The following is a 17,073-nucleotide window of genomic DNA, read 5'->3' as shown; positions in this document are numbered from 1 at the left end:
CCCTTAAGTAAGGGAGCGGGGCGGCAAATGGGGTCACGGGGGGGTGGGGCCGCAGGGAGGCAGCGGCGGGAAATCCAGCGGCGATCAGCGGGGTCGCGGGAAGGAGCAGCGGAGAGCGAGGTCAGGAGGCGGCAGGCAGGCAGGAGCGGCAGCAGAGTGTGGAGCGACCAAGCCCTGTGGAGGGCTGAGCGGTCACACTCTGTGGTCCCCTTCAGTCCCCTTAAGTAAGGGAGCGGGCGGCAAATGGGGTCACGGGGGGGCGGGGCCGCAGGGAGGCAGCGGCGGGAAATCCAGCGGCGATCAGCGGGGTCGGCGGGAAGGAGCAGCGGAGAGCGAGGTCAGGAGGCGGCAGGCAGGCAGGAGCGGGCAGGCAGGAGCAGGCAAGATGGCCTTAATCAAGAGGTTTACTTTACTGCTTCTCACAATGAATTGTGTGGCTTCTTTTTGATTAGGGCACTTTAATGTGCATTTTTTTAAAATTTAATCAGCCTTCGGGCGGATAAGTTGTACAGGGCTGGGACTAGGCCACGGTGAAATTAAATTCTGCTGGCGTAAATTTGTGTAATTTCTGGTATTTCGTTTTACGATTATTTTGAGAAATGCCCAGTATGACAATAGCGTAATTGTGATTTAGTCTGGAAAAAAAATCCCATTGATTATGGGAGCAGTTGTTTGCATCACAAGTGAAAGACACATTTTACGCTAAAAAATAGCACCAAATGCCAAAGCTTCATGTTGCAGAATAACATGTAATATTAGGTGTTTTACATTATTTCTACAAAGTAAATAATGTGTAATTGCGATTCTCCTATTAACATGACTAGAGAATCTGGATTTCATTAAAGACACGGAGGCTAGCATTATGCATATAACTTTTAATGCAGACTCCAAACAGCCGCATATGTCACAAAGCAATAGTTCCAATGGAACATTCTTAACAAAACAATTCTAGTAAGCACTAGGCAAACAGCCTCTTTTAAATATGGAATAAAGGAGAGAAAGGAAATGTCCCAATGAGAAACTTCAACGATGAGACTTCATAAAATCAAGGTAGATGGAGGACAAACGAAATCTCCAAGATCCGAAGAGAAACAATCAGGAACATGAGTTCACGAGAGGTTATCTGAAAAGAAAAGAAGTGTATATAAATTCAGAAATATAAAGAAAGATTAATCCTGAAAAGGAACAGTAAGAATTCAAATAAAATATTTCATTCGTTAAAATATGTTTAGGGTCATAGTAATGCAATTATGAACATTTTACCAGTTTTACAGAAGTAAAAAGTAAGCAAAATAATAACCATCAACCACCCAGGGAAGGGTGGGAGGGATAATGCTAGCCTCCGTGTCTTTAATGAAATCCAGATTCTCTAGTCATGTTAATAGGAGAATCGCAATTTCATTACTAGACCGAAGGCTACCGTTATGCATGTTGGTAGCCATGTAAGACAACATCAGACATATGAGTGATTGGTTTGCAATAATGATGAGCAAAGGTTCTCGAATTCGACCAATCAGCAGCTTTAAGAATATCATCCAACTTACCTCCTGACCAAAAGGACTTACTGGCCATAGCACCTCTGATCCTCTGATAGAATGTGGTTTGAAGATATTAAGATCAACACCAGCAAAATTCATAGCAATTTTAACCCATCTTGCAATAGAGGCAGAGGAGATATCCTTATGAGGTTTAACAAAGGATATAAGTAATTGAATAACACCAGAAGGGCGAAGAGCATCCATTCTCGAATCATATTGTTTCATACAATCTACAACACAAAGTTTTTTACAAATATTAAAACGAGGATAGAAAATAGAATCAGACATAGTTTTAGTCCTTCTGTGGAGTTCAAATTTAACACCAAACATATCATAAGACCTATAGGAAATATCTAGAGCTCTAACATCAGAAACTCTACGACATGAAATTAGACAAAGAAGGGTAGCTAGCTTGATAAAAAGGTTCTTTCTGTTCAAAAGTGAGTTATCTGGCCAACTACAGAAAAGGTCAAGAATTAATTTAACATCCCAGAGAGATTGATATCTAGGTTTTGGAGGTATTTTAAGTCTTATACTTTTAAGGATTCTACAAATAATAGGATTTTTACCTACCGTTTTATTGTTGACCAAGGAATGACCAGCAGAAATAGCTGATCCATAGCAATTGATAGATCTATAACTTAGACCTCCATCAAATTGTTCTCCAAGGAAATTGACTATATCAACGATAGGTGCTTCCACTGGATCCAAGTCCCTTTCCAAGCACCAACGTAACCACACTTTCCAAATGTTGTTATACCGGTAGTGTGTTCCCGGGGCCCAAGATTCTCTGAGGAGAGTTGAAGCTGTTGACGAAAGTCTTGAGAGATCATTGGATCTCCTGACACTCTCCAGGCAAGAAGGTTCAACTTCCCTGTTTGAACAAGAGGGTGAATTAGACCGTCTATGTCGGTGAGAAGGTCGTTGAGAGAAGGAATTAGGAAAGGAAGATCATAAGACATCTCCAGAGTAGTTGGGAACCAGGCTTGGGAAGGCCAAAAGGGAGTTATCAGGACAATGGAAGCATGTTGATGTCTTATTTTCTGGAGGACCCTCTGAATCATTGCAAAGGGAGGGAAGGCATAAGCGTTGACTCCGACCCATGATTGGAGAAAAGCGTTGACTGCTGGAGCACCCGGGTCGGGCATCCAGCTGTAATAAGGTTCCATTTGAAAGGTTAACCTGCTCGCAAAAAGGTCTATTTGAAAGGGACTCCAGAAGTAATTGAGGGAATTGAATACTAAGGTGTTGAGTTTCCAATTGGAATGATCCAAGAGGAATCTTGAGTTCCAATCTGCAGAGAGGTTTGATTCCCCTGGGAGGTATTCTGCTCTTAGAGAAATTTTGTGTTCCAGACAAAAGATCCAAAGTTTTTTGGCTAAATTTGACAAGTCTTCCGACTTTGTTCCACCCAGGCGGTTTATGTAGGCAACAGCGGACATATTGTCCATTTTTAAAACAAATGATCTGCCTTGAAGAGAGTGTTTGAAGCTCATTAGAGCATAAAGGCCTGCAGTTAATTCTAGGTAGTTTATATGGTGAGAAGATTCCTCTTGAGACCAAACTCCACCAGTATTTCGATCTAGGAGACAGGCAACCCAGCCATGAAGGCTGGCATCTGATTCCAAAATGAAATCTGGTGTTGAGCCAAATATTGCTCTGCCATTCCAAGCATCCAAATTCTCCAACCACCAGGTTAGTTCTGAAATGGACTCTTGGTTCAGGGAAACACGGTCCCCGTGCCAGAGACCTGATCTTAAAGCTTTTCCCTTTATCCTTTGAAGGGCTCGATAATTTAGAGGGCCTGGAAAGATAGCTTGAATGGAGGACGAGAGAAGACCTAGAAGTCTGGCTAGTTCTCTTAAGGAAAGATTTTGATGTTTGAGGACATGTCTTATCTCTTTTTTGATTTTGGAAATTTTATTCTGAGGAAGAAGGAGAAGACAATTGGTGGTGTCTACGGTGAAACCTAAGAATTCCATGGACGTTGAGGGGGACAGTATTGATTTTTCTTTATTTATAATAAATCCTAGGTTTTCTAAAAGATCCATAACAATTTTGAGATCTTGAAGAATTTGAGTATAATCTTGGGACATAATAAGGATATCGTCTAGATATATAATCATACGAATACCCTTCTCTCTTAGAGATGAGGCGACTGCTCTCATTATTTTGGTGAAACACCAAGGGGCTGATGACAGTCCGAAGGGGAGAGCTTGGAATTGATAAAGACGATTCTTCCAAATAAATTGTAGGAAGGGTTGATCTTTCTTGGCCATAGGGATGTTAAAATAGGCGTCTTTGAGATCTAGTTTGACCAGCCAGTCTCCTTCTAACAAGAGATCTCTCAGAATATGGATACCTTCCATCTTGAAATGTCTGTAAACAAGATATTTGTTGAGTTCCCTGAGATTTATGACGGGTCTCCAACCTTTGTCCTTTTTTTCTACAAGAAAAAGAGTACTTACAAACCTCAGAAATTCCATAGGGACTTCTATGATTGCGCCTTTAAGGAGCATTGAAGAGATTTCCTCTTCTATAATCTTTTCTTGATCTTGAGAGAGAGACATTACTCTTGGGAAAGAAACCTGAATCGGAGTGTCTATGAAATCTATTGTAAAACCAGTAACAGTGTTCAGAACCCAAGGGTCTTGAGTAATTAGTTTCCAGTTCTGGAGAAAGAATTTTAGTCTGCCTCCCACTTTCGTGGGAGGGGAAAAAGGAATCAAAGGATTCAAAGGACTTACTTTGTGGGTTGGTGTCGTTAGATCCCCTTCTTGGTCTCAAACCTCTGGAACGGAAGCCTCTTCCTCTTGAAGGGTAAAATTGAGTTTGGTAGGAGGACTGGTAGTCGCCTCTTGCATTATAACCTCTGGATCTACCGAAGGGCCTACGATTAAAACGGCCGAAAGATTGGCCCCTTCTTCTGGCCCTGCCAAAAAGGTTATTGTTGTTGACATTGAAAACCTTTTTCATACTTTGGTGTGCTTTATCCAGGGCTGTAAAGGTGGACACGTATTTACCTAATGTTTTGATTAGGTCTTCGCCAAAAAGAAGGCCTTTAGGATTAAGTGAAGGCTCTTTATCGGCTAAGTCGCTCAACTTTGGGCTAATCTTAGTCAGAACGACTCTCCTTCTTTCAGAGTTGAGACTAGCATTAGCGTTTCCTAAAAGAACTAGAGCCCTTTGACTCCAACCACGGATAAGGTTAGTGTCTACGGTGGGACCGTTGATATGACTATTTTCAGCGGCATCAATAATTTTAGTGAGGGGGCCTAAAATATCAAGAAGTCTGTCTTGACAGATTTTAAGGGATCTCTCCATACCTTTTCTAGGATCCCTACCGAGTTTGAAGAGATATTTTATCAGCTCGGGATCAAGATTAGGAGTTTGGCAGACTTTACCTTCGATAGAAGGTCTTGAACATTCAGCTCGTAAGAGATTACGAGTGTCCCTCTCTAGAGGGTTCCTGATCCATTTGGTAATACATTTGCTAACATGGTCCAGAGGAACCCAATCAGAACTTCTAGGATGTCTGATGTTCAGAGGTGAAAACATCTCTTCACCTAGAGGGTCAAGAATGCTATCCTTTGATGAGGAAGGTAAATTATCGTCATAGGGTTCAAAATCCTGATTATCTTCATCCAAGTCGGGAATGTATTCGTCGGGGAATTCTGAGGCAGTGTCATTATAATCGTCATTGTCAAAGTTGTTAAAATCATCATGGTGGATGAATTCATTATTCTGAGCACTTGGATAAGTTGTGCCGCTGAGGACACCTTTATAATTTGTGCCACGGGGACACCTGTAGATGTTGTGCCGCTAGGGACACCCGAGGTACTAGGACCTGAAATAGTGCTCTTAGGGGTAGAATCAATATTTTTAGTTTTTTAGTTTTTTTACCCCTTAATTCAGTGAGGTCATTAACATTTTCAAATTCATATTGAAATTCATCCTCCTCTTTGGGAGAAAAGGGTCTTTTAGATGCCATGACTTTAGAAAGTGTTGAGAACATACAAGACCTCATTTCTTTATGTATTAAAGATTTAAATGCCTCATTTTCAATGCTGGGGAGAGAAAGATCGTTTTGGTCTGAATCTGAGTCAGACATGATAATGGTATAATAAATAAATAAATAAGTATTTTTGTCTCTTACCCCCTTTTTTTTTTATATAAGTATATGAATAAATAAAGAGTAATTCCTCCTTTTTTTATGTAGAGATTAGGCTATGGTTATGAGTTGTTTTCGATATATATATTTAGAAAATACAGCCCAAAATAGATGAAATTTCGAACAAAGCGAAGGGAAAAACGATAATCGAGTGTAAATCGGCTGATCGCCTTGGAAAAACTGACAGTTTCCCGTGCGCGATCAGCCGGTTGCTTGGATACGCTCATTGTGAGCATCGAGTATGAGGAAAGGCGTTAGGCAACGATAACACGCAGCGCATGTGTTGCCAATGGCCTTTCCTCATTTTTCGTCAAATAGACACGGTAGTGCTGAGGGGAGAGGTGTAATGTTACGGGCACTGCCGAGAGGGAGGCGATCAGGATAACAAGGCAAGGTCTCGTTCCAATAAGTAAATATTAAACGCGCGCCATAAAGGGGCTCAAAAGAGGAAATAAAACGGCGCGATTATTGAGAGAAATCAAAACCGAGCCGACCTCCATACATTAGAGGACGGGTAACGATCGAGTTAAGGAAGGGGAGGGGAACAGAATGTCCCACGGGGAAGGGGAAGAAAGGCAAGTAAGAATACAATAAATATTATTTGAAGCTGCCAGAAGTGCAGCAGTTCTAGGTTGATGCAGTAATACTAGGTTAATATTAATAACAAGTCATAAATAGTAGTAATAAACAGTGAACAGATGATAAACAATGAATAGGGAGAGTAAGAAAAAACTTGACTTATCTGTTTGGAGCCGCATTTAAAAGAGGCTGTTTGCCTAGTGCTTACTAGAATTGTTGTGTTAAGAATGTTCCATTGGAACTATTGCTTTGTGACATATGTGGCTGTTTGGAGTCTGCATTAAAAGTTATATGCATAATGGTAGCCTCCGGTCTTGTAATGAAATTACTGAAATTTCTCCAGCATAATTAAAATTCCGTCCATAGTGCTGGGGTCCCTGTCTAGGTGCAATTGAACGATGATTCTTGGGAGTTCCACTGTTTCTTATGATCTCATTCCTAAGAACTGCCACGTAGTGTGTTGAAACTTACACTTGTCTTAGGGAACTCTTCTCCAGCTGCAGCTGGAGATCCCTGGCTGACTGCAGCCTTTATTTAGCCAGAGTACCAGTTACAGAGATTAAACAGAATGCAGAGTACTGACGTTTTCTTGGACAACAGGAAAATGTGTAATTTCTTTAACAGGCAAACAGTCTTCCTCCAGAACAGCGGAAACAATTGAACAATCCCAGGATCTTGTCACAGCATTTGTCTACTGCTTTCTCGTATTGCGTTTATTGTGGCCCTTTGACAGCAATATGTACAAAATGGATCCATAGGACACCTAACGTATAAGCTGGAATATAAAATAGCATTAGGAGCCAAGAGACAGCAGGCATACAAAATAAAGACTCTCAACTAAACCTGGATGAAACTTGCATTATCTGTGATAACAGCTGGAGCGATCAGTTTCATTACTTCTAGCACATAAATACATTATTTTAATGATTTATTTATTAATTTGTATATATATTTATCTGTTGTATTTTTAAAGCACCAAGGCAATGGATTGGCTCATAAAAATGTTGAACAATGCATCAAGAAAGCAACCTTAAGCAAATTGTAGGGGTGGAAGAACCAGAAGGCCTGCTTTACAGGTTGGTGGATAAAGTTTACTCCATCGGGATAGCAGAGTGCAATACCCCAGCCATCCTGAGGATCACCTCTTGTCATATTTAAAGTTGTCAGACAGTCAGGCAAACCACTCTCTACACTGAGACATGAACCACCGTCATGGTGCCTACTGTCAGTGTAGGAAAAGTTTGGTAAATGGTACCATCGACTTGACCGTCAAATCTTTCTAAAGTTGTGTTTGTTTTTCAAAAGCAAACTCCTAAATTGAGACTAATGCCCCCCCTCTTCCCACACCCTAGGAGTTTTTTTGTGTGTTGCCATGGTGTGGGGGTAATTTCATCTTTTTTTCTGTCCCTCACTGCTAGGTTTTTCCTGCCAGCGATGTACAGGAACAAAAAGGCATAATATCATCCAACCTAAATAGGGCAGAATGTGTAATATCCTAAATATCCTTCCAACTTCGCTGTTCCATTGGGCCATCATAGGAAGTACAAAGGCTACATCAACAGAATACTTATGGCCCACCCATCTATAAATGAGGCAGGAGGATTCAGGGTTTTGGGGGCAGAGTACCCTGTATACCAAACTCAAAACAAGACCAAGAGTTTCCTAAAGGGCAAAGTTTTGCTTGAGTCTGAGATCTCTGGAAACTGGTTACAGAGTCTTGGTGCCAGGCCAGAGAAGACCTGATTCACTGTCTTAGAAAAGTACACTGCAAAATACTAAACAAAACACAAACCTAAGGTGTAGTTTGCCCTTGACACATATGGATGGCTTTGAGGATGATCCAAGCCATATTGAAGTTGATTATATCTTCAAAGAGTAGACAGTGGAGGCTAAATAGCAATATAAAGGTCTTGCAAACTTACTGCAAATGGCTCAACAATACTTTCCTTTTTTAGATGTTTATGGGCCAAGATTTGGTATTTACCATGGGTTTTGTGATTCTTCACACCATTTCCGCACCACAATGGTATTTGCAGAAGATAAAAAAAAGGGGTAGGAAAATTGTCTGGGAACAAAGGAGAGCAGATAGTTGTTATAGAATTCAGTAGGGATGTGAAAGGAAATAAATAAGAGATGATGAGGAGCCTTGTGAGGAAGGGATGACACAAAGACATGGTGGAAATTACGGTGGAGAGAGAGTAAATATCAGAATAGGGCAGCCGGTAGAGCAATTCAGTGGAATGATAAGGCAAATGTGGACATGATGGGGGAGACGCTGGAACCTGGTGGCAAGGGCAACAATTACCATGGTCAACAGGAACTAGGTGACAGGCACAACTTTTACTACTTCTGGAAGAAGGAGTGCATAAGGCCAACGTGGTATTCTTAAAAGCTACGATTTTTAAAGTGGATCTGTTATTGCTTCCTCACTGACATACGTAGAACACGAGGTATGGTGAAATCATGAGTTATTGAGGCTCAACATCCTACATGATCGAAGGGAATCTATCAAACACGTCTGTTTGTAACAATCCTTTAATTTTTTATTTATTTTTTACAATACTTGCTGAAAGCTACATTTTATAAATTAGCCTTACTTAAACCTTACAAGGAGACATCTTAAAACTCAAACAAGCAGATCATGAAAAAATATTACATCGAATCGATATCGTGCAGACTAAAATACATTTTCACCTACCTTATATTTGCATTCGAAAGTATTGCTAGCTGAGAGGTTTATCATTATTTGTTAAAATGCACCCTCAATATGGCTGCTACAATAACTTGAAATGCATAAAAATAATGATTCCTTCCTCTACATTGTGCAATATGATTGGTGTGAAGAAAGTGGAAATTATCTGGAATAAAATAGCTGAGTTTGAGGAAAGTGGTAACAGAAAATCTGCCTAAAATCAGCATATTGTCCACTTCATCTCTGGTGATGCACCTATCCTCTTTAGTGTACTGCATGTCACACACAGGTCGTTGGCAGACTGCCTCTGCCAAGGTTCAGGGCAAATGTTGCCAGACATGGTGGTGAATTAGACCCCAAGTCTAGGGTGGAGAGTCCACCCCTATGCCTCAGGTAACTCCCAGTGGTGGTTGTTGGAATTTGAAAGAGGTGAGCCGTCCGATTTGTTAACCCGTTTTGGTGAGTGAGCGAGCTGGAAGTTTATGAGAGGGGGTTTGGGCGCCTCTCCCGAAGATTTTTTTATTTAAATGTATGTAAAATGATGCAAATGTAATCCATGGATCAAACGAATCTGGCCTGCATTTAGGGTATACATGAACCCTGATTTTCCTCTTAGTTCACCAATAGCATTTTAATCAGGAAGGGGCAGGGACGTTTATCAGTTCATGTTTAAAAAGTCTCACTTCTACTTACAGAATCCCAACACGTTGCCATTTTGGCACTTTGGATGCGTATAGAGATGAAACGGGACAGCGTAATTACTAAACTACAGACAGCAGCATCGCTGTGCTCTTTGCACATTTTCATGGTTCCAGGGATAGTCTTCCATTGGGTACCCAGATGGTTTTCAAAACATGCATAACCGAGATACCAGTAAGTTCTCTTAGGTGTAAGATCGAAATAGTCACCTATGACAATTAATTATACACAATGTGAAAACTGGGTTGTGGCACTTAAAAGACCATCACTTTGAAGCGCAAACAATTTGGCACATTAAAAGCACAGAATGTAAAATCTTATTAGGGTCGATTTTTGCCGTTAATTTTTTGATAGGACTAACGGGTGCTCTGGAAACAAGGTGTTAACACAAGGCTGAGGTGCGGCCTTTTGCACACAGAACTGAAAGCAGAGTTATTTTTAGTTTTATAAGAAACAAATGGGGCCTGATTATGAGTCTGGCGGTCCATGGACTGCCAGACTCACAGTGCCGTGGCGGTCCAGCCATTGCCCCACCAGCAGTCCGACCGCCTATTACAACTAGGGCAGTTGGACCGCCATTGCACTTTCACAACCGCCAGGGATCTGAAGTCGCTGGCTGTGGTGCGGCGGTCTTGAGGCCGCAATATGCTTGGTGTAACTGCAGCGGTCCTGCCAAGTATATTACAAGTTTCCTCTCTACCACGGTTTTCAAGGTGGTTCATGCTCCATGAAAAATGTGGCAGAGAAGAAACAAACCCTCAGGGCCTTCACAGCATGGACTGCACCAGTCCAGGCCATGCAGGTACTGCCTTTGACATTCCCTTGCTTTGCCTATTCCATACGCACCTCCATTTGACCTACAAAGAACAGTCCGCCAGTGACAAAAAAAGTCGTAATCTGGCCGGCGGTGTGAACGCAGGTTTGGCAGTACGGGAGTGGGGCAGCGGCATGTCGGTCTCGCTCTGGCACTGCCAAATTAAAAATCAGGCCAACATGTTGTCATGGGAAATTTTTTTAAGTTAGGTTTACTTCAGCTGCCTAACTGCAAAATGGAAGCTGTTCAGACCTATGCTAATACCAACCGTTTGGAGTCCAATTTGTGATCTGCAGATTACGAGTTTGGTGCAGTGTGCACCCAACCGGCTGTGCTATCTTATCGGTTCTTTAATTGTGTTTTCTAGAAATGGAACACTCAGCAAATTCAACAAAAACAACCAAAACATCCAAACTTGCAGCCATACATGGTTGCCTATTAAATCTTCCAAATTATGCATTATTGTAAAATAGGCCCACAGCCCTGGGACGCATCAAAGTCAAATTCCTCTGCTTTGCAAGCCATTATGAGCACTGTAAAAAAAAAAAAAAACAGGAACCCGCGGGGAGACGTAATTTACAATTTGATATATATAGCATGTAAGTTTGGTGTTAACACCACAGAATATTGGAGTGTGATTGATCCTAGCACTATTAAAATTCAAGGCCTATATACCTGCCGCACACACTATGCAGTTTATGTGTTAGAATGCACTTGTAAAATGAGATATGTTTGTAGTACCAAATTACAAGCATTTAATAGTATTCTGCAACACCTACAGGCAATAGTCAACTCTGATGACAGTTATCCTGTAGCCCGTCACTTCAAATTTGTTCACAACAAGAATTTGAAGGACTTGAGTTATTTTATCATTGACTCTGTGCCCAAAAATATGAGAGGCAGCAATAGAGAAAAACAGTTAAGGCAATTGGAATCCAAATATATTTTATTATTAGATACCATGATTCTAAAAGGACTTAACACAGGGGAAGATCTACATAACTTTCTGTAAATAGTAGTACCACCTCCAATGTACAATTAATCTGACGTTGTGCCAACTGAATGATAAATCTGCCTAAATGTGGTACTATCTCTGTGGTGTTATAAAGTTCAGATTAAGTATTAATTAGTTAAGAATTTGTAGACTCCTACTTTACGATCATGTTATAAATATAATTATGTTCTCAGCCAAAGCTTTATGAAGAAATTTGCACTATTAAGATTGGGAGGTTATCTTTACACTGTTTTTTCAGTATAACATTTGCAGTGACCACAAATATGGCATTATTATCCATTAGGAATGTTTATTATTAATGCACTTGCACTTAAATCTGGGCTCCTAGATTCAAGCATCAACAACTATATCTCACATATTTGTGTTTTTTATCTTTTTAGACACTCTTTTATCCTGGAATTTTGATATGATTTTTAATACCATGTACTCCGAGATACTTTGCACATTTGCACTATTTTTGCACACTGGGATGGGAGGTTCTTGCACTAGAACTTTAATAATCTGTTTCGGTTACAAGGCGTTTTTGTGTATTTATTTGAGCTAAGGTTCTATGACATGATGTTAATGCAAATATTGGGGCACTTGGCTCACGCAAGAACATAATTACATATTAATCCTGTATTTTAACAGTTTTAATAATTTCTGTGTATTTTGTGTAGCTCAGGACTGTTGGTAATACATATATATATATATATATATATATATATATATATATATATATATATATATATATATATATATATATGGGTCAGTTTCTGCTTGAAAGGTTATGACCACAGAAAATCACGGACCACCACGCAGCTCTTCGAGTGTTACAGAGGTAGTTTATTATCCATCTTCAGGTTAAGATAGACACGACGCGTTTCGGGCAGGGACTGCCCTTGATCACATAGCAGACATGCAGTAATGGTCACTTTAAATAATGCACACACTCTTTTTTCATTTGTGATCTCACCACGTGACCTGGTGATAGACAGTGAAAACATACTATAAATATAAAGTGCTGAATGTTAACTGGGTTTATAGCACTCCTGCTTAGTGACATGAAAGTTAATTGAACGCACATTAAAAACACATTCTTATTTATGTTATTCAATAACATCTGTACATTATTTCCGCTTTAATGCGTGAAACTGTGCAAAATAGTCTAGCAGCATTAGATCAAATTATTTCCAAATCGCATTTATATACACCTAATAAATAACATATAAATATGTTAAAATAATGTTAAAACAACCTCATGTAAAAACCATAAAATGAATTTTATATTACATGTGCAAAATTTATGCCAGATTGAATGTGCAAATAACGCTATTGACTAATGCAATAAATGGTTTCCTTGCATAAATGCATAATCCATAGTGCAAAGTAGAGCTGCCTCGCTGAGATCTATGCTAGATCCTGCACGCGATGTTATATGTGCTGATGCTGTCACAAGCAGGTAAAGTGCTGGTGCTTGGGTAATTCTTATAGATTAAGGATCAATCCCGCTCCCGGGAATGGCCAACTATATTGTTAATTATCCATGTTTTGCTAATACCCATTAGTGTGTAAAATGCTGAGTGATAATAGTGCAAATGTATTTAGTGTTTAAAAAGTGATTGAGAGAGTTTAAAAATAGAATGCAGAGAAGATCCAGATCATGATCCATGGCAAGACAGTTTTACAAATAAGTTTCAATTCCTGCTATTAGGGCTAGTATACTATCATGATGACATGGGACGGATATTAGACGTGATAATGAGACAGGTAGAGTGTATTACAGGAAGGTGTGCATGTCCTCTCTGTCATTAAGACCGTTAGGATGTTTACTGTTGAGGTTAAGTATATATCTGGTCTCAAGCTGTCTTAATGCTTTGTCTCTGTCTCCGCCTCTTTTTTGTACCGGTGCCATGTCGATCACAAAATAAGAGAGACAATTGACATCTTTGTTGTGACTAAGCTTAAAATGTCTGGCTACCGGATATGCCGGGTCACAATTGATAATGGCACGAATGTGTTGTAAGATTCGCATATATACAGGATTCTTAGTGCTGCCCACGTATCTTAAACCGCAGGTACAGGTAAGAACGTATACAGCATATTCTGTGCGGCAGTCAAATTTGCCCCTGATAAATTGTTCTTTGGTTTTAAAAGGGGTCCTGTATTTTGAGGTATTGGCTCCAAAGTTCCATGCCCGACATGTCGCGCATTTACGAAAACCAGATGTAGTTGGTAACCATGTTTGGATGGTTTGAGTCTCAGTGGGTGTTTTCATAGACAATAGAGTAGCCATATTCTTGGCTTTTCTAAATGTCACACTGAGATGTTCAGGTAACGTGGCTTTCAAAATAGGATCTGTTAATATTATGGGCCAATTTGTGTTCAAGATGCTCCGTATCTTGCGTTCCTGTCTGCTATACGTGGTGATTAATCTAGGTGAATCATTCTTTTCAGTTGTGTTTGTGTCATGTTCAATGGTGTTAGGTAACAAGGCAGATCTAGGTCTCTCATTGGTTTTAAGTATGGCTTTCTTGAGGATGTCTTCGGTATATCCTCTATGTCTCATACGATCTAAACTTAATTTACTACAAATGTCAAATTGTTCTGGAGTGCTGCAAATGCGCTTGAGTCGTAATAGTTCCCCATAGGGGATACTAGCTATCAAATGTCGCGGATGCGCACTTGACGCATGTAGTATAGCATTGCCAGCGGTAGGTTTTCTAAATGCTGTTGTGGTCAGTTTATCGTCAATTATTTGTATTTGGACATCAAGGAATTCTATCCTGGTGGTGCTCATATGCGATGTAAAGTGTAAGTTAAACTCATTGGTGTTTAGTAAGTCAACAAAATCTTGGGCACTTTGCATGTCACCCTTCCATACAATAAAAACATCGTCTATATAACGAAGCCAAGAGATGACATTTTGATCAAATACTGCCTTGTGTTCCCTCATGAGGACCTGCTTTTCCCAGTAGCCCACATGTAATCCAGCGTAGCTCGGGGAAAAGCAGGCCCCCATGGCGACACCTTGTTTTTGCCTGTACACATTCTTTTCAAAAGAAAAGTAATTATTATTCAAACACCAAGAAATGAGAGCCATGAGCATTTTATTGTGCATGGCATATTCAGCAGGTCGAGTTTTCAAGAAATGTTCGACTCCACGTAAGCCACATTCGTGCCGAATACTGGTATAAAGTGATATATATATATATATATTGATGCCGGCTTTGCAGAAATCCTTACAATGAAAAGAGAAAGAAGAAACTGGGATGAACCCCATGCTCTGTCAATTATTCCAGGTTTACCCTCCCAGTGCATGAAATATTCAGCACCTCATGAAAGAATCTTATCCAGTCCTAAAAGCGCGTGCTGTGGCATCAAAGCATCCATGTGGTGAAGCTAAGTTGAGGAACAGTATGGTGGGGAACAGTCCATGTGCCCAAACAGTCCTGGTTGGAGGCCAGTGGGAAGGAGCTCGCCCCGGTGACCCGAGTAAAGGTGAACTCTCATTACTGGAGGCTTTAAAAATAGTATGGAAGAGGGAAACCATGTCCCTGTATAACAAAATGGCCCCGGCAACTGGGATGAGGTCGCCCTTGCAGTGAGAACTGCAGCGGGGATTTGGGTGCCTCCACTATGTGCAATGTACAAGAGACAAGAGGACCAGGAATTTAAAACTTGGAACTAGAACATATGATTACGATTATGGGGCTGCACAGGTAAGAATAAAAATGAAACATTACCTACCTGCTGGCAGCCTCCACCTCAATGCTCTTCTGCTTCTGTCGAGGCAGTCCAATGTGGTGCACAGGCTCCCAGACTCCCCTACGCCAATCCAGAAGCTGCTTTTATGCTGGTAATACTATTATCCAGCATGAGAGAAGTGCCAGTATTGGTCTGAGGATGCTTGTTTTGTCCTCACACAGGGACTGGGAGCCAGTGCCTGGGAGTCAGTGCCTGGGAGCCAGTGCCTGTTCTCCACCTGGCTGTGCAACACAGCTTGTGTTGGAGAGATCTGTGTGTGCATGTCATTTTAGCCCTCTTAAGACAGCCAGCCAAACGGGCATGCACACTTCTGCTGCAGCTTGCAGATGCTGTCTACCAGGATGGCTACTCCTCCCTAACATGCTCAGATGATCAGTAGGGCCAGTTGGCAGCCTGCAAAATGAAAAATAAAATGATAATAAAATTGTGTTATCATGTTAGTTTTCATGCTTGAATTTTCTGACTCTAAGCAGTGGGGCAACGCTTCTCCACCCTAGTGGAGGAGTCGTTGCTGGTAACTTCATTAAAGGCTGCCATGGCAATGGTGACAGGCATTGATGGAAAGAGGTTTTCCTCGGTCTCGTTACTATGCGGACCTTTTTGATCATTTGCAGCCTCTAGATACTTTGGGGCAGCGCTTCAGTTCGCTGATACTCTGCGACGTGTTTATTTACATTTGTCGACTTGACACCGGTTATTCATCTGGGACTGCTGCCCTTCTTATTTTTTGTCGGGGCTTTAATCCTATGATTTTGGGTTCACAATACTAAAAATTTACTTTGACATCAATCATGTTTTAGAGCGTGGATGACCATCAATCCTGTTCTGCATTGTGGTACGGCACACAGGCCAGGGTGTGACTTCCAATCTGTCAAGAATATCCAACTACCTTTGGTGTTCATTTTAACTGTATACATTTATGGTTCTTGATTCCAAAGTCATATTTTATATCACAGAAAAGACCTCGACGCATCTTGGTTATTTTCGTTCGCATAGCCTTGAGAAAGTCATGGTACTGATTGATGTTACCGACGAAACACGTGTCGACTGTTTCTGTTAATTGTACATCTATTTTCATGACGGAACTTCAAATAAAGAAAATTACAATATGAACTTTTTGCTCTGCTATCCTGTCTAAATATGAAGACTGCATGATACTTGTAATTGGACTGGTGTTCTTATGTACTGTGACTAATAAGTCATTTAAGCTCATTTGTTCTGAAGGATTGTGCTCTTCTTGACCTCTCCTTTTGCAGAAAGAGACGTATGGTGTCCCAATCATGTGGGAAGCCCTCCCCACAGGGTACATTTGGCAGACAAAATGTAGCACTGACTGTGAACCCCCAAATGGGGATATATTTTCAGGACATTTTGCTATTATTGCATGCTACTAGTTGATTGTCCAGGGGTATTGGCCTTTCCCAAGTAGGATATAGACACTTGTGTGAAAAATCTCTGCTTTTATAGTGGAGCACTTAATATGGCAAATCTTCAAATGGGGAAGAAGTTGAACCCTCTTTAACAGTGGATGGAAAATGGATTTGATAAATTGTAAATACTATCTCTTTGTAAAATAGAAAACGTTATGTCACTTAGTCAAGTTCTCACATGCAATGTTCTTGCAGGAAATGCTTGTTAGTCCTGAACAGCTGCGGTTCACCATTAAAGAGACGGTGTGTGTCAATCAGGTGGAAAACCAACGCATGGACAAATGTGACTTCAAGGACTCCGGAGTAAGTATCAGCTCTTGAACTGATGATGGGGGTGCCTGGGAGGCATTGTAATTATTTTGGACATTATTTAGTTTTTGTTAAGGGC

General features: G+C 40.7%; 1 protein-coding gene and 1 long non-coding RNA gene across 7 annotated transcripts in view; one reads left to right on the top strand and one right to left on the bottom strand.

Moving 5' to 3' along the window:
* Positions 1 to 17,073, bottom strand: part of LOC144783772 (uncharacterized) — a 317,953-nt gene that overhangs the window by 68,754 nt on the left and 232,126 nt on the right. The window lies entirely within an intron of this gene.
* The window catches only part of LOC144783770 (cathelicidin-1-like), a 217,773-nt gene that overhangs the window by 43,616 nt on the left and 157,084 nt on the right, over positions 1 to 17,073 (top strand). For all 4 annotated transcript variants that reach the window (XM_078662465.1, XM_078662462.1, XM_078662464.1 and 1 more), the window contains exon 2: positions 16,881 to 16,988. In XM_078662465.1, the coding sequence (XP_078518591.1) occupies positions 16,881 to 16,988 (108 nt within the window). The remainder of the gene's footprint in view (positions 1 to 16,880; positions 16,989 to 17,073) is intronic.

Source organism: Lissotriton helveticus, chromosome 10, assembly GCF_964261635.1.
Source record: "Lissotriton helveticus chromosome 10, aLisHel1.1, whole genome shotgun sequence".
NCBI classification, from domain to species: domain Eukaryota; kingdom Metazoa; phylum Chordata; class Amphibia; order Caudata; family Salamandridae; genus Lissotriton; species Lissotriton helveticus.
This window is presented reverse-complemented; position numbering and strand designations above follow the sequence as displayed.